This window comes from Liolophura sinensis, chromosome 6 (assembly GCF_032854445.1).
Source record: "Liolophura sinensis isolate JHLJ2023 chromosome 6, CUHK_Ljap_v2, whole genome shotgun sequence".
In the NCBI taxonomy this organism is placed as follows: domain Eukaryota; kingdom Metazoa; phylum Mollusca; class Polyplacophora; order Chitonida; family Chitonidae; genus Liolophura; species Liolophura sinensis.
This window is the reverse complement of record NC_088300.1, coordinates 31,977,043-31,996,003: the sequence shown is the minus strand read 5'-3', so window position 1 is coordinate 31,996,003 and position 18,961 is coordinate 31,977,043. Positions and strand designations below refer to the sequence as shown.

Sequence of the window (18,961 nt, the reverse complement as noted above, 5' to 3'; positions counted from 1 at the left end):
GTAAACATAAATAAGTAAATTATCGACGGATTAATAGTTTCAATCCAAATCTGTTCACTACTCTTTTATACCTGTATGCAAGATCTTCTTTAAACGAATATTTTAATATCACTGTCTTGCATAGTGTAGTATTCGTGCGTATATAACTCAGAGTTATGATGTGAAGCATTCATTGTGGGCTATATATGTGCCCATTGTTGCTAAGAAACGCCTTTGTAATAACCTTAAATGAACAATGTTACCATTTATTTAGGGCATGCTTACACATGCAATTAAGGTCAACCTGAAATGAGAAATGTGTCATTCAAGGCAGATGTTGCATTTGTAAACCTACCTGAAATGAAATATTTCCATTTAAGGCAGATATCGATTATACAAAAAGACAAAACCTATACAACAAATCACCTATATATATATATATACCTCTCAACAACAACTGCATACGCCCGGGAAAAGGCAAACCATCATGAATTTTGTGCAGAAGTAAAGCTAAATAGCTCCCTCAGCAATTTTGCTTGTAAGAGAGGAACAGCATAAGCAGCATTCTATTTAAACTATATAATGTATTGATGTTAATGGCAATTTATTAAACGCCTCTGGTTTAGAATTAATCTAACTGCTGTCTTGTCATTACATTTAATAAATAAGCAGATGAAAACAATAAAGGAACCAGAACCTGGGATCAAGAAGCCATCTAAGACTTAAATCAAAATTTCAGTTATTAAACTTAGTATGTTCATTTACGTTACTTTAGCTGGACATTGTTTTACTCTACCTTACCCCGGATTTACGTTGTTAATCAATATTTTGACATTGTTACGTAGGAAATAACAATTTTAAAGTGATTTAAAATGTTGACTTAGGTCGAAGATCGCTTCATGACCCCGGGGTCAGGCCTCAGGGGTCAGGCCTCAGGGATAGGACCTGTGCTGCATGTGTAATTTGAAAGTGAAAGTTGACGTCATGCAAACAGTAAATAGCATAGTTGTAAACTTGTCTCATCAAAATTGTCGAAGTATACACTGAATTGTATTTGCATGTTTCTATATAAACAAACCTATTCCTATAGAATTAATAGCTGTTCTAAAATTGTTTTCGTTAACAATCCTACAGTGCTGTGATTTTTTTTTTTTTTTTGATTGGTGTTTTACGCCGTACTCAAGAATATTTCACTTATACGACGGCGGCCAGCATTATGGTGGGTGGAAACCGGGCACAGCCCGGGGGAAACCCACAACCATCCGCAGGTTGCTGCCAGACCTTCCCACTTACGGCCGGAGAGAAAGCCAGCATGAGCTGGACTTGAACTCACAGCGACCGCATTGGTGAGAGGCTCCTGGGTCATTACGCTGCGCTAGCGCGCTAACCAACTGAGCCAGGGAGGCCCCCCTACAGTGCTGTGATTTAGGTAACATATTAGTATGTCAATGAAATAAATACACAGGGGGGTAAGTAAATTTCTCTCAAGTTATTAATTTTTAATGTGATTTTGATGCTCACGTAATAATGAAATTTGATGTATTTGGGAATTTAATACTTGACTTATCTTTCCAGGTAGCTAGCTGTTGACCTGAATTGTGAATCTGTCAGCTATAGTCTGTTTCTGTTAAAGATTCGCCTGCATTCAGCTGTCTATAAAATCGGTCATGCTCGCTACCAAAATTGCCTTAAGTCAGTGTCACGTAACAAGCCAAACTCTCTACACAATAAGCTATGCGTTGGGCGTCCATGTTATTACAAAGAAATCGCAGTTAGAATATTTTTCTAATTCATAATGTTAAACTCCATAAGCTTAGTTTCGAGGCCAAGAACTCATTACCTCGAGTGACGTCATGATTATTCAAAAACAAAGTGGACAATGGGCATGAAGAGTAATTTGTTCCGCAATGGCTGTACCAACAAGCGGTTAGAACAAACTCCATGCAATAACACAGCCTACACTACTGTCTGTGCGAATAACTACATCGCTGTAATTGCCTAATATCGATCTCACTAAAGTTGACAGCAGTGTAGGTGGCTGGTGCCACCCTCCTTCAAAACACGCTCAATACCCAGCATGCCACTTTTTTGAATAATTATGACGTCACCCTAGGCAATTGGTTCTTGCCGTCGAAACTGAGCTTATGGACTTTAAGATTTTGAATTAGAAAAAAGTTTTCTAACTTCCTTTTCCCAGCAGGAATATGAACTTCAAACATATTCATGTGTAGAGCTTGTGTTGTTACGTGATACGGACTAAAGTCAATTTTGGATGCGAGAATTGTAGGTTGGCAAGAAATGTTCACAAAATTCGTTATATGAAGAATAGGGAATGATCTACTGAAACTATGGCGAATTACATGTATATAGCGGATATGTTCATTGCTATAGAATGAACTTGCAGTTCTAGCGTTTGTCATTCTTCTACTACAACGTATGCATGTAGCTACCTTTTACAGCTTTGCAACCTTTTTACAACATCCTTTTTTCAGCATACACGAGGCAAACGAAATAACCAAATGACAAAGGATAACACTGAGAAATAATTTATTAGGTCATCGATCATAAATATGCATGAAAGTCACAAAATATTGGGAACATATATATCTGTGCTTAGATAGCAAGCAGTGTTTCCCTGTAAAATATAGTATAACTCATTCATTGAACATTATTCTCAAACAAATTATCTCGTCGCAACATAATGATGTACAACAGAGAGCGTTGCATGATGGGTACAATTGGTTTTCATACTCGACAGCTTTACAACCCATCTGTGTACATGCACCGGTACCACAGACAATTATAGGAATGTAACAAATGTTATATATGAAAAATACTGATTACGATCACAACATACATGGAATATATAACTTAACGGATCATATATGGGTACTGCGTGAATTTTCGCCATAAATAAGTAAAATATAGCATAAAAATAACATGTACAGTTTTCAAATGACACGTTGTTATTTTTTTTATATATATTCCACATATTAACGATATTCTGAAAGTAGCAAGTTAAATATATTGTTCTCGTAAAATCGCCACGATAAATACACAATACCATCGAATGAATCTTTTATTCTCGTAATAATACTGTAGTTAATTTAAACTAATATTCTCGTCCTTGTGAAATACTAGTAATTAAATCTTTATTGTCTCACCATATCATATAACCGTTTGTATTTAATCACATGCATGCTGCCTCCATTAAGGAACGGTTTCGTATGCCACAGTTCTCAGCCGTTTTCAAAGGACGATATGCCATTATATATGTATGTATGCCTATTGTACATGGGGATACCGATTTTCATGTTCATAAATTAACATTGGCACACAGGCAAAAGTGAAAGAACACGTTCGTTTTTAATGAAACGTCCTCACACTCATATATAAAGATGTACATGTACACGTATATTTTGGCCCTCTTGTCATATATATATATACTGAGCAGGAACAGATACTTTTCACGCATACATTAACGTATATAGGGCATACATCGATAAATGTGTGTGCATTTGTGTGTCTAATTTATTTTGGGGGGGTCAAAAGTATAACATTGCTGTCCCACGATTGGCTATCGCCGTCACGTGATACTGGCTAAAACCGATTGAGTATACGCATGAATTAATTAATGCTTGGGGTTTAACGTGGTACTTAACAATTTTCAGTCATATGAAGACAAGGAGTCAATGGGTGTGTGTGTGTATACATATGCTGTATCTCCTTTTGGCAAGGCAAGTCCATGCGAGTCAAGTGCTGTCGCCAATGAAGAATCATGTCAAAGACACCAGACATGACACCCCAACCAGTCACATTATACTGTCACCGGGCCAACCAGTCTTGTTTCCTTGCTCTAACCTCTAAGTGATGAGCCCCAAGCAAGGCCGCAACAAGTACCATTTTTAAAGTCTTTAGTATGACCCAATCCGAGTTTGATCCCGGGTCTCCCGAGTTCACTGAGTGCATGCGCAGACACGGAAAATATATATAGGTTCTTACTGAAACTACTCCGAGTCCCAAATTTTATCACTATACATTTCATCAGAGTATATTAATGGATAAACAGATAAAATTCATGAACATAGGTCTCCGAAATAGAATTGCTAAATAGATGTACAGTAAGTCAAGGATTAATCTGTACATGGACGGCTATGAATAATACATTATAACACATACATGTATGTGTGTTAACTATCTTCTTATGCCAGCATAATGCCACCAATGCCTTAGAGCACGTTTTCGTGTTATACAAGTTCCATTCAATTTACCGCATGACTTACGGAATAAACCGCTCTTTACAAGTCTGAATTTTAACAAACTTCAGTTGTTTTTGGTTTTAACTCCGGTTGCTTTCATATATAAATTCAGGACTTGAGTTTTAGTTGTGCAATCCACGGTCTGCTACTTTGTCATTAATTCTTGATTCTATGTCGTTATCATCAACTGAGAACGGCGTTTCTCACCAACCATCAGATTACATAGATGTATATAAGTATATAGGTCATACGTCCTATATATATCACTTAGTCTATATTTTTTTCTCTTAGATCCGACAAACTGGACGGTTTCTCCTATAATTACGTACGCACCCATATCCTCACGCCCATAAACAAGGATCACATTGATACCTGTTATATGGGAACAACAAACTTGCATCCGTGTTCACGGTGAAATCATGTTTACCTATATATCGAACAATGACAGCTGCAACCAGACTGTCAATTTTCCTAAATGCATATAGTACCTGTCTGTTGGTATAAAAAATAGATGTAAGTATTATCTCCAATACTGAAATCTTTTAACATCGCCAAACTCTCAAAGCTGCACATATATACACACATATTGCATTTGACTGTTGGACTAAAACAAAAATACTGCATATGTTATCATACAGTCGTCTTCATCGATGTCCCAAAGTTTGTATGTTCTCTGCTATCCTGTATAGACCTGCAATATATCCGGGACATGTATACAGCCCCTGCGAACTGTGGAAACCGTATATACCACTGTTGTTACAGTATTACATCCCCATCTTATCTCCGTACGGCGTTTGCGTCAGTTGGCTGGCAGGCGTATCACTGCTGGGCAATTCCCTAACACAACGATCCGATCGGGAGATTTGTGGACGAAAGTCGACACGAAACTCTTCTTCATACTCTTCAGGCATTTCCGCACGACCTACAAAAAAAAAAAAACAAAAAAAAAACAGATGAACTTAATTGAAAGAGAGATGCTGAGGTAAGATATATTTTGTTACGTATGTTTAATGTAATTGTTGTTTGATTCGCTGTATAGGCTACACATGAAGCTGGTGCTTGTCGCATCATGCAAGACTATTTTGGCTTTGAGTCTGACGCCGTAACAGTCACTTGCCGCGAGCGAGATGCCGTAGCTTGCACAGGTTCCCACAGAGACTGGCCTATTTCTATAAATATCTGTTCATCAGTATTTCTTGGAAAACCCATTTTCTATACACAGTCGAAGGGTCGATCATGTCCATACCATTAACTGTTTACAAGTTAATTACGACAAAACCCAGACGCATGGCGATGTACATTGAAGGTAAGAGTACATGGGTCTATATATAGGGCCTATATATATATATTGATATATACTAGGGCATGACAAGATCTTCCACATACAATACAAAGTCACTGCGATGATTTATTTCACTGTTGTTTATCGCCATGGGGCCTACTCAAAAAATGTTTCATTAAGCTTATACGGTGGTGGTTAATTCTAAATATAGACAGAGGAAACCAGAATGTGGATGGCGTCAGATATGCACATCACATCGGTGGAAGACAAATGGCCCTCCACGAACGTTAGACTGAGCAAACGGCCGCAAGACACACTAATAGGGGAGTTTCGAGTACGAACTCTTTTATCCTTGAAGGTAGAAAAAAATCATCTGTATGATGTGACCTGTCAAAAATGTCAGGCAACTATTCTCGATCACCTTCACTATAACACGGGCGTCTGAAAAAAGTGTCATAAAATAATTTAGAGACGATTAATGATAGAGAAAATTGAGAAGCTGAACGTTTGTGATCTTGAGAAGTTTCCAAAGGAAAGAGGTGTCATTTGTGCGTCTGGAAATAGGTGTGATTGGCGAACAGTAAGTGAATTTCAACACAGATTTCACTAGTCACATGGCAGAATAGGACTGTTTTTACCTCTGACGACAAAAGATTTCCAACTCGAAACTCCAGGAAGGTTACACGTTTAATTTCAGCATACATGTACATGTATATCAAGCTTATTCTCTGCTGATGGGGGTGATACACGTAGTACACATATGCATATTATCTATGTGTTGAGTGTACTTCACATAAACTGAACTTTTGTGCCTTTTCCTAACAGTGTCAGACAGATTTTTCATTTGTTATGTTTGATCCTTGTTTAACGCCCATTCTTAAAAATGAAGAGAGGCCAGACATCACAAGCTCAAACGTGAAATATGTGATTATACACTCCATTCAAGAAATGGACGTACACCTCCAAGAGACTAACTTTTATATATGATGTATATGTATATATCGTAAAACTATGTACTTACCAACCCGCCTTTCTCCTTCCCATTGTCCAAGGTCTTATCAAGTTTGTCTCCCATTTCTGTTCAGTTAGACGTCAGTTACCGTTAGCTATAGTCTGTCATTATTTCCTCACGCACAGCGCAGGCTTCTGTACTCTCTATTTTCGTTTTTAACGCAGACTTTATGGGGATGGTCTTCACAGTAAGTAAACAATCGACCTTGCGCGTCACATCGATAACGCCCCCTCAGGCAGGAAAGCGACCAATTAAATCTGACCCACGCCTGTCTATCATCAGATACAGGATGCTTGGCTTAGTCATGAATGAACGGGTAAGGCGAAATCTGTAAACGTCAATACATACGCAAATTAAGCTGTTTTAGCGTATGTATAAATATGTATATATCTACTTCCTCGCTTGGCGTTCAGCGTGAAGGGGATAGTGCAACGACTGGTTGATCCGTAACAGTGTAATGACTCTGAATGGCGACTTACTTGTCTTCGGTAAGGCGTCTCAGTGAAGCAGCACTAGATAAAAGAGTGGTGGAAATCCGACCTGCAACAAGGAGGCACATTGCATAGGATTTCTTCGTCGTCATATGACTGAAAAATTGTTAAGTTCAACGTTAAACCCCAAGCACTCACTCACTCACTCATGAAGCAGTTGGTCAAATTAATACGTATTCACTGGATACCAATCTATGACACGTCTGAGGCTCACAGAAAACTAATATTATACGACGCTATATGATCGCTACTACATACTATAGGAGCATAAGTGTCCTATCGCCATGTAATACATCCATGCATTTACAAACGAAAATCTTTTACTGTAATATGCGGCGCAATGACCCAGGAACCTCTCACCATTGGGATCGCTGTTAGTTCAAATCCAACTCTTGTTGGCTTCCTCTACGCCCGTACATTGAAAGGTGTGCAGCAACTTGTGGATGGTCGTGGGTTTCAAATGGGCTCTGCCTGGTTACTTCCAAACACAATTCTGGTGGCCGTCGTATAAGAGAAATATTCTTAAGTACAGCGTAAAACACCAATCAAATAAATAAATACATATATACTATAACAAACTTCAAAATGACTTGGTTCATAAGTATATGACTGGATTCTCGTAGATATTCATAGCGACATGGAAGAGTTAATATATAGCCACTCATCCCTAAACCATGTGCACGTGTGAGTTCTATCTATTTGAATAGTATTCTATCAAATGTTTTATATAAAGTATGCGTTTATATCGTGATAGTGATCCGAAACACCCGCTGCTCGAACAAATGATTTAAATATAGATTTACATTTAAGCTTGCCCGAGGAAATATGTTTCCGTGATAACCGGACTGATTTTTGCTTCCAATATCTCGATGTCCCATCAACCTGTTTTAGTTTATGTTTAGCAACACCACGTCAATGCATATTCAGAGAATATTAAAGTATCAAAACCGGAGTACAATCAAAATGAAATTAAGTATCTGATGTATTTACTAAGTATTTTCCCGCTGTTTATCACACGGTCAAAAAAAAAAAACACTAAACTAATACTTATACTAAATATAAAAGACTACGGCGTGGAAAGTGAAACCAGAGAAGCGAAGTCAATGCGATAGCTGGCAAATGGTCACACGTAACTATAGTTAAATTCGGTCTCTTGTCAGTTTGCCTTGTTAGAGGTTTATTCTAACTCTTATTCTGGAGTAATTCTAGACTATAGTGACGTCTAATAAATTGCACTTCATATCACTGCATTTATTTAAACTTAGTTCTGCTTGAGCCCTGGTGCTATAGGGGACGTGTAATTTGCTCCTGTTTATGCATTCACATGAACAGTTAGAAAAAACCCGTAACTGAGGTGAATTGAAAGAGGCCGTGTTTCACAGGTCACGTGTGATCATTCACCAGCTATCACACGTCGCGCGGGAATGGTACCATCCTCATGCCGCGGGCCGCGATCCGCGGGAAGGGAAAAGGGGACGAGGACAGAGCCCAGGGAAAACCCACGACCATCCGCAAGCTCTGGGGAGAGGAAGCCAACCTAAGCTGGAATTGAACTCACAGCAATCGCACGGGTGACAGACGCCTGAGCCATTGTGCCGCGCTGGCACGTTTACCACTCGGCCTGTCCCATCGAAAAGAGGGACGTCATCAAGAGTCTTTGGCATAACTAATATAAGCATAACAAATAAGCAAGCTACATCAATTTTATTGGTCTTCAGAAGATTATGTTTGAACATCGGTTACCAACATTGTGCCATACTGGTGGCACTGGCGGATAAAACATTTTTTTAGAGTTATTTTAAATTCTTGATCGCTTTAGTTGAATATGGTAAGGTGTTCTTTTCCCGCACAGTTTGTGGAAAAGAAAAGCGAGCTGGCTGCTCGCTGGCTCAACGCTCTTAGCTAAACAACTGATAAGACACAGAGTGTCCTTTTGGACATTCTCTATGGTATTTGTCTGGCTTTCAGTGATGTTGTCCAAAGCTATATCTGCATGTTACATCAATGATGTTTTAAAACATTTTTACATAGTTTTTAAGCATTTTCTACTCAGACGATATTTTAGAACTCTGCAGATGTATAATTGTTTTTGGCATCCTCTACAAGTTTGTCCATTTCACGAGTCAAGTTCAAGGCTTAAGAATGAGCCATAAAAGCACATAAGAATTTCTTTCAGCGGGTTACGCTCAAGATTACTACTACTGATCTAGCTCATAGGCCTACATCAGGTGATCGCGGGCCTCGGAACGAGAACCGTACAGCCCTCGATCCCTCGCCTCTCGATCCGCGGCACGAGGGCGGTACCATTCGCACCGCGTGATGAGGGGACGAGGGGGCCCGGTAACCAATCCTGTTTCCAGATGGACCACACAAATAAAACACTGCTTCATGTATCTACATGCAATGTATAGCATATTACATGTGCATGTTGCATGCCACTCAGTACCTTGAAAAGTGTGCTATTTGTGTTCTTGCATTGCCTATTTGTATGTGTTGCCACCACTCCATATCTATTATGGCAGCTTATACAGCTTAAGGATATTTATGTCACACACGACTCACGACCATCCGCAGGTTGCTGGTATACCTTCCCTCCCATGGTCGGAGAGGAAGCCAGCATGAGTTAGACTTGAACTCACAGCGACCGCATTGGTGGGAGGCTCCTGGGTCATTGCGCCGTGCTGGCGTGCTAACCCCCTCGGCCACGTATTATATCTTGCTATAGTATTCCCTATTTACTTACAACGTCATTGCATCGCGTATACCGTACAGCTGTATGGAAGTAATGCAATTACTCCCTATCCCTATCCCTATCCCTATCCATATGAAAAATATGACATTTCTGACAGACTGTACCTCAAACAGTATTATACCACGCACACCACTATATTTATTTATTTATTTGATTGGTGTTTTACGCAGTACTCAAGAATATTTCACTTATACGACGGCGGCCAGCATTATGGTGGGTGGAAACCGGGTACAACCCGGGTGAAACCCACGACCATCTGCAGGTTGCTGACAGACCCACACCACTATATGTTGCTACTATATTCCCATATCCCCTATATTATTTATATGTAACGCATTGTATCCCATACATATATATGTTGATTCTACTCCTTGTTTGTCATCTTCCTATCACTGAAAAACTCCGGTCCAGGCATATACATATATACTCAGAACAACATTCTATTGCGCACATTTATATATTACCAGGGGCCTCCGTAGTTCAGTCGGTTAACTCGCTAGCGCAGCGTAATGACCCAGGAGCCTCTCACCAATGCGGTCGCTCTGAGTTCAAGTCCATCTCATGCTGGGTTCCTCTCCGGTCGTAAGTGGGAACGTCTGGCAGCAACCTGCGGTGGTCGTGGGTTTCCCCCGGGCTGTACCCGGTTTCCTCCCACCATAATGCTGGCCGCCGTCGTATAAGTGAAATATTCTTGAGTACGGCGTAAAACACCAATCAAATAAATAAATAAATATATTGCCAAAAATTATTAAAGTACTAGTCATAATATATAGTCAGCCAATATTAGGGTACTGTACGGTAATCACGTACATCTTCATGCTATATTCCGCACACTGTACGCTATCAACAGGTCATCGTATATGTAGGTTACAGTCAAGTCGAGAGCCAGTGCTCTGCTTGAGGCGATATAGCCAACTGCAAGGAGGTCGCTATATGCGTTACGAATGTGTTCAGCAAAAGCTTTGAAAGAATTGGCTTGCAGAAATACGTTTGTGAACACCATATACGAGCACAGAACGCTACAGGGCTTGTGTCATTGCAGAGCATTGCCAGGTACAGTATCCCGTTATACCTACTGAATAGTGTTGTAACAGATCACGTGATGTATGCATAGGCCTTGCGCATGGGATAGGGCTTGCGCATAGGATAGGGCTGATAGGTTAGGGTAATGATACATTAGCGATTGGATGAAGCAGTGTTATATTTGTGTGGACCGTCCGGAAACAGAGCTGGTTGGCCCGGGCGTATCATGTCTGGTGTCTTCGACATCATACTCTAGTGGCGGTAGCACTTTGGCGGCATCGACGCGCCCTGCCACAATATTTATTTCATTTATTTATTTGATGTTGTCACTTACAAACTTCCTCATGATTATGTCGTCTACATAATTATCCCATTAATTCAGCACCACCACTGGCAGTATCGCATTCTACCATCACCATCAGTATATCGTCTACATAACCATCACATCCATCATCACCATTGCCCGCCTCACATTCAATCATAACCTGTTATATCACACATCATCACACCATTATATTGTCTACAAAACAATCACATTCATCACTACCATTGTCACTATCAACTGCATCCATCTTCTGCATCACATCCATCACCACCATTGCCCCTATCACCTTCAACCATCAGTATCATTATATCGTCTACACCATTATCACATCCATCACCTCCAGTCATCACCATCATTATATCGTCTACATAACCATGATGTCCATCACCACCATTGCTCCCATCACGTTCAGTCATCATCATCATTATATCGTCTACATAACCATGACGTCCATCACCACCATTGCCCCTATCACCTTCAGTCATCACCATCATTGTATTGTCTACATAACCATGACGTCCATCACCACCATTGCCCCTATCACCTCCAGTCATCACCATCACTATATCGTCTACATAACCATCACATTCATCACTACCATTGTCGCCATCGAACTGCATCCATCTTCTGCTTTATATCGTCTACATAACCATGACGTCCATCACCACCATTGCCCCTATCACCTTCAGTCATCACCATCATTATATCGTCTACATAACCATGACGTCCATCACCACCATTGCCCCTATCACCTCCAGTCATCACCATCATTATATCGTCTACATAACCATGACGTCCATCACCACCATTGCTTCTATCACCTCCAGTCATCACCATCACTATATCGTCTACATAACCATGACGTCCATCACCACCATTGCCCCTATCACCTTCAGTCATCACCATCATTTTATCGTCTACATATCCATCACGTCCATCACCACCATTGCCCCTATCAGCTTCAACTATCACGATCATTATATCGTCTACAAAACTATCACGTCGACCACTACCAATGCTTAATGCATTCTGCTATTTCAGCAGATTATTCTGTTAAACACACATGTTCTATTAAGTCAACATAAATATTCTATTGCAATAGCAGGATATTAAGTTTAATATGACAGAATATTGTGCTATAATAAGAGAATGCTTTCTAGCATCACTCAGAAAATAGACTTTCCGTTCAACTTACCAGATTAATTGTAATCTGGTAAGTGTAGTACATGTATAACGCCTACGTACTATACGTTCATTAATGAAACTGTGTATGCAGTGAACAGCATTGGGAGTCCTCTGATGTCCTTGTTATATGTTCTATATTAATTCACCAGGCGTTTAACTCAGCATACGGTCTGATGTTAGAGACTCGGTCTGACTTGTGGTATAACTTGACCAGCATTATACACCTTCCAGTCATCGTCATCCTCATGTTTTTCTAAAAGATTATCACCTTCATCGGTAATCATGTCATTTTTGTCACGTGCAGAATGTCGGATATGAGGAAACGTTTGCTGAACACGGTAGAGAGCTGTGTAGACGACAGTCTGTCCGGTCTTGTCTCCGTCAATCCGGGTCTCCGGCTCCTTCGGGGCCACAGTCGCGTGATTGTGAGATCGGACATCCTAGAAGTCATCCGGGCAGGCAAGGTCACCATCCTGACAGGTGGAGGATCTGGCCATGAACCAAGCAGATCTGGTGTGTGAATAGCTAGTGTATCATATGACTATGTTAGACAATTTTTCCTGACATTAATTTACCGATCACAGGCCTCAGTCACCCTTTGTGAAACTGTGTTCAGACGCTCATGTTAAAGTAAGTGCAATCAAAAATAGTTGCCTAACATTTTTGACAGGTCACATGATACAGTAGGACTTTTTTTACCTTTGTCAATAAAAGAGTACGAACTCCAAACTCCATTATTATATATGTTAAGTATATGGAAAAATGTTACTTCAGACATTTTTATCCCATAAAGGCATGTGCCAATCTATCGAACTTGTGTGTATAGTTCCTGTTATCTTGAGTTCAAAAATAAAATTGTTGAAAAGAAACGCCGACAAACATTGATTTCATAGTAGGTTAATTCATAGAAGAATCAAATCTTATTGTGGTGAGTTTCAGGATTGTCATGCAGTGACCAAAGCCCTACAATGATTCAATCACCAGAAAGTCAGTGCATATATAACATGGCACCCTTTCAGCTATTCGTATTTCACTTGAAATATTAGTTAAAATTCTGTATGACATATTATGCTGAAGTCCATGAACAGGCAATCTTTACAAATATCATCTTGGTCGAGTCGTGCATAGGACTGAAACTGGCGATCGTGGTACTTTCTTTTCACACTAAAGCATTATGGGTAAGTGAAAGACTGGCCACCAGGTGGAGCGTTACGATTATCGCCTTTCGCATGATTTTCTAATGAGGCAGAACAGCAAACGTGTCCGTATATGGGGACCAGCCATGCAGTATACTAAAAAGATTGCAACTTGAAACGACATAAAATATTCTTGAAAACAACGTTTATTTTAAAAAAAAGAAAGGAAGAAATACAGATACTTTCCACGCATCTAATGCTAATCTGATATATCAGCAATTCCAATTCATTTACTAGTATAAAACACATACGTGTTATGTCATATCCGTGTTCATATTGCGCGTGTAGGTTTTCCACAGCTTAGTCAGCATTATGGTTGTTCGTATAATATAGAAACGCGGTATAGGCTGGATTTTACCGGTTACTTATGAACAATTGCAAACTGTTTATTTCATTGATGTTCTACGCCATACTCTAGACTATTTCACTTCTACAACCGTGCCTAGCATATATGGTCGGAGGTTGCAAATTAACTATTATACTGTCGTCGCTACTCTGGTGTTACTGGCTGTATACATTGTAGTCTTTTTGTATTACATGACTAACTGTGACTCATTCACCGGTACTTGTATGTAAATCCGATGCACTTTGAAAAACATGGCACTTTTCATAGGATACCGGTACATTCTTCAGTATCTCCCTTGTTTCTTAGGTTATGTAGGCCCTGGGATGGCCAGTGCCGCGGTCAGCGGGGCGATCTTCACCTCTCCACCACCCGGTGATATCCTGGCCGCTCTCCGCGCCATAGGTAGAGGCAACAAGGGTATGCATTGTGTTTGTGTATTTTATCAATTTTTAAAGGAATAAGTTTATTTTGATGTTTTGGTACTTTCGTTGTCCGTGATCTACAAAAAATCATTTTCCTTTATTTGTAGCTGGTGTATTAGTGACGTTCAACAACTACACAGGTGACAGACTTACGTTTGGGCAGGCCATGGAGAGAGCCCAGAAAGAAGGGATCAAGCTAGACGTCTACATTAACTCGGATGACTGCGCTGTTCAGACCTCGGATAAAACAGCAGGAAGGCGAGGTTTGGTCGGTGGAATTTTAGCCCTAAAGGTACCATAACCAGGCTTCTCATGCTTAAACATTCTTTAAAACGATGTACTTATTCGTAAATGTACTTCGCTTTGGATACTCTCTTCTTTGAAGAAAAACAGAAGGAGTGGAAGATTTGGTATCAAAAGACGTTTTTGATCTTCACCCCACTTTGGGGTGAAGTGTCATGTCAAACGTCTCAATGTCATGAATAACATGTCACTGGGATTCAGGGGAATCTCATGTTTGATGTTTACCGTGCTGACGTGTCGGCATTGGGATTGAGGGCATGCCATGCTTGGTGTCTTTGTTGTGATCAAGTTCACGCTGGAACTCACCGGTATCCTCAGTATGAACTTGACCACATTGGGTCTAATGAGTGTCGTGTCTGGTGTCTTCATTATAAACATGACGTCACTGGGTCATAATGGTGTCATGCCCAGTGTCTTCGGTATGAAAATCGCAGCGTCTTAAAATCCCGAAATAAAATTCAAACATTATTATTCAATCAAAACATAGAAACCGTAGTTCTGGACGTAGTTTTCAAAAATCTTTCCACAGACGGTTGCACGTGTTTGAGTTTTCCTTGGCTAAAGAAATGAGCACTCATCTGACTGGCTATCAGTTTCTCATTTTGGGTGAGATGGCAATCACATGAATGGTGGAACTTTACTGATTTTGGTTATAACCTTACAATAGTGTGCGTTTCATCGCCTTGTCAGATCGCTGGAGCAATGGCGGAAGAGGGAAAGTCACTACCGGAAATAAAGGAAGTGCTAAATTTCGTCTTCAAAAACATGGGTGAGTTTGTAATAAACCGGCTTTAACAGGCTTTAACAAATTTTTGTTTCTTTTGTGTAATGCTTCGTACTTTCTTGTAGTTATGCTTGGGACTGGGTATAATTTATATACAATACTGCGTAACTGCAGTTGTAAGAAGACTGTTTTGTGTATTTTTAGCGAAACCATTTTTGGCGGCCTATAAGATTCCCCATTCTCAATAACTCGACCGGGTATAAGCATCGTTTCATGTCCATGCTGTCACAACAATAACTTCAAAACATTGATTCTAAATAAGGCTTCAGGCCTTCCAGCTACCTGCGGATGGTCGTGGGTTTTCCGCGGGCTTTACTCGGTTTCCTCCCACCATAATGCTGGCCTGTGTCGTATAAGTGAAATATTCTTGAGTACAGCGTAAAACACAACAATAAATAAATAAATAAATAAATAAATAAATAAATAAGGCTTTTACGACATTGTGATTTCGATGCTGATGTTCTGCGCATGTTCTGCCTGCTGTAGGAACCATCGGCCTCTGTCTGATACCCGGAAGTGTGCCCGGATCTGGACCCATGTTTCAGCTCGAAGACGACGAAATGGAATTAGGATTGGGTACTGATTTAATCTCAACTCTCAGAGTTTATAAAATTATTTTTTGAAGTACATGGACTTCTCACTGAGTTCAGACTCTATACGGTTGTCTTCCTTGGAGCAAGCACACGCTTTTGACAGCCGTTAATAGTTCTATGATATGTTTTTGTTACATTAGCTGTTTTAAGCCATGTCTGAAGTAAATTTGAATTGCTGGTTTCTCGATAGGCATCAACATGTTTTCACATCTGCAGCAATAATATGTCTAAAAACATGCGTAATGGTCTGTCCTTTGTTAATTTTTACAGGGCTTCACGGGGAATCCGGTGTGATGACGATGAAGGTATATAGGGCCTATATGTATTATGAAGTATAAGGATTGAAAAATATTGTACTTTTCGACTGACTTGAATTTAGCCAATTCAAAGAAGCTAAATAAGGCTACTGTATAGCGACGAAATTCTTCACCACTTATTAGGCCTAAAGTTAAAAATGTAACTCATAACATTCATCATTTCTGATGATGAACAACACTGGTTTATACTAGATAAATAGGACATAGCATTTGAGCAATGAGGTCGTGATATTCAAATGTATAGAGCCAGCTTAGTGGACTGCGATTTTAGGTATATCAGACATGACGCTGATGGAAACGCCCTGTTTTTATTCCTTGATACGAAGTATATCAGGTGGACTAGCATATAGAAGTACAAAAAGCTTCCCAGCTTTCTTAATTTTCTCGAGGCGTAAAAATGGCTATAAACTATGGTTTTCCTGAGGCCAAAGAGGTCAGTCAGTCCGGAAAATAATTAGCCTGATGTAGTGACGTCAACAGTGATACCTGTTAAATAACTTTGTTATGGGGGAGAGCTCGAATTTGGGACGCTAAGCTGATTCCGTTTTTCCAGTACGTTCATCGATTACGTCATTTCCGAATATTTCCGACCGTTGACGGAGAATACGCATAAAATAAAGGCGTTATTAAGAAATATAAAACATGCCTCAAAAATGAAAAGAGAAATAGATATTTTGGTGGGCATATCTTTCTTTAAGATGCTTTTCCTTAAACCATACTCTTCGTTTTACAGAACCTTTTCATGTATCCTTTAAGGTCTGGCAGCCTCTGAGTATTCCCTATATTTGCTTCACTTATACATGTAAACATGGTTTATGTTGGATATCTAACGTATTCCCAAGCATGCCGCTAACGTCAATCCGCATAAATCCATATTTAATCGTGAGAGTTCAACTTTCAGATCATGCCCGCACGAGAACAGTAAAGCTAATGCTGAATCACATGACAAACCCTGCCAATGAGATTCACTTAAACGTCAAATCAGGTGCGTATATACAACATAAATAAATCGTGTATCACAAATACTGTAGATCGAGTGTGTCATACAGAAAGCCTCAAAGGTATATTGTATAAACGACTACAGAATATACAGAGTGAAACCAGAGCAGTGACAACAGTGTGATAGTTGGCAAATGGTCAATCGTATCACCGCTGTAATCCGGCCTCTTGTCATTTTACCTCAGTCAGGGTTTTATTCCGACTGTTCATGTATGTGCTTAAAAGTAGCAACGTACACGCCCCCTAGCACTAAGGTTTAAGCAGAATTAGGTAAAAAAACAGGCAGTGATGACATTTGGACTTTATTAGACATCGGTGGTCTAGAATAACTCAAAATGCTGTGTTGTCATCAAGGGTTGCCCGCTCTCGAGGTTGCTTACCTCATCAGACGAATCCACATTTATGCAGGAATATCGCACATAGAGAAAATCCAGAACAGTGACCACTGTGTGATATTTGGTAAATGGGTCACACGTAACCGATGAAATCCGGGATCTTGTCACTTGCTCTGGTCTAGAATTGCTCAGAATGCTGTGTTGTAATCATATTTAATAAATAGTTATATTAAAACAATACAAAGAGTCTAGGTACCATTTCTACAAGCCATTGAAAATAAAAATTTCATCAAAATGAAATTATGGACTGTTCTTTGATTGTCGTTTCTATACGTCAGGTGATCATGTGGCCTGCTTATTAAACAACCTTGGAAGCTTGACCTTTATGGAGATGTACATTGTGGCAGATGAGGTCCATCGCTTATCTAGGTATTACTTTGTTTATATCAATCTGTGGTTGTTTGAGATAAAAGTAAACACTGAACAAAGTAAACATTTTACAGTAATTGTCACAATCTGAGGAGCCGTGGTATTCCAAGGTCTGTTGTGGATTTTAAATGTTGTGGATTTTAAATTCAAGTCCAGCATGAGCTGGACTTGAACTCACAACGACCGCATTGGTGAGAGGCTCCTGGGTCATTACGCTGCGCTACTGCGCTAACCAACTGAGCCACGGAGGCCGCTCATGTATTTAATGGAAAATGGAGAACGTGCCGTAAGAGAGTGGTCAAGATGCCTGCCTTTAAATCGTTAGGACACACGAGGTGCGGGTTCGAACCCAACCTAGGGACCTTGGACAGGGAATCTGTGGATTACTCCGCTCTTACTGTTCGCGGGGTAAACAAAGCGGCCGTTTGTCCAATCTTTAACGTTTTTGAAGGTCATTTGTCGTCCACTAATGTCGTGTGTATATAACTATACTTCACTCTTGGTAAAGATTCGTCAATAACTTTTCAAAGGTTTGTAGTTTACCCCGGGCACACCGGTTTCCTCCACCATAATACTGACCGCGGTTATATATATAGTGAAATAATTCTTGATTATGATGAGAAAGATGAATCAAACAAATAAATTTCTTAGAAGGAGAATAGTTGGTATAACAGTAGTATGATATTGTGATAAATTATTCCATGTCATTGACTGTCTCCTAAGAAAATAATATCCACTGTCTTTGATCTACACTAATAAAATGTTTGGTTTTAATAATGCAGCAAGAAAAAATGCTTTCTGTCACAAAACTACCAAAGCATTTCAATTTCAGAGTACTAATTTAATTATTCAAATACTGGGCGCAGTATTTATTCTTCAGAGTGAGGAATGCAAACAAACGATACATACGAGCCAACCGCACTTGCACA

The 18,961-nt window shown here is 39.8% G+C and overlaps 1 protein-coding gene across 1 annotated transcript in view; it reads left to right on the top strand.

The window, feature by feature from the left end:
* Positions 1-5,465: 5,465 nt before the first annotated feature.
* Positions 5,466-18,961, top strand: part of LOC135467097 (triokinase/FMN cyclase-like) — a 28,204-nt gene continuing 14,708 nt past the window's right edge. Inside the window, exons 1-10 of the mRNA XM_064744858.1 lie at positions 5,466-5,544; positions 6,697-6,848; positions 12,613-12,821; positions 14,157-14,267; positions 14,380-14,564; positions 15,266-15,344; positions 15,846-15,935; positions 16,223-16,257; positions 17,171-17,190; positions 17,657-17,727. Coding sequence (XP_064600928.1) covers positions 6,841-6,848; positions 12,613-12,821; positions 14,157-14,267; positions 14,380-14,564; positions 15,266-15,344; positions 15,846-15,935; positions 16,223-16,257; positions 17,171-17,190; positions 17,657-17,727 — 808 coding nt within the window. The 5' untranslated portion in view covers positions 5,466-5,544; positions 6,697-6,840. The remainder of the gene's footprint in view (positions 5,545-6,696; positions 6,849-12,612; positions 12,822-14,156; positions 14,268-14,379; positions 14,565-15,265; positions 15,345-15,845; positions 15,936-16,222; positions 16,258-17,170; positions 17,191-17,656; positions 17,728-18,961) is intronic.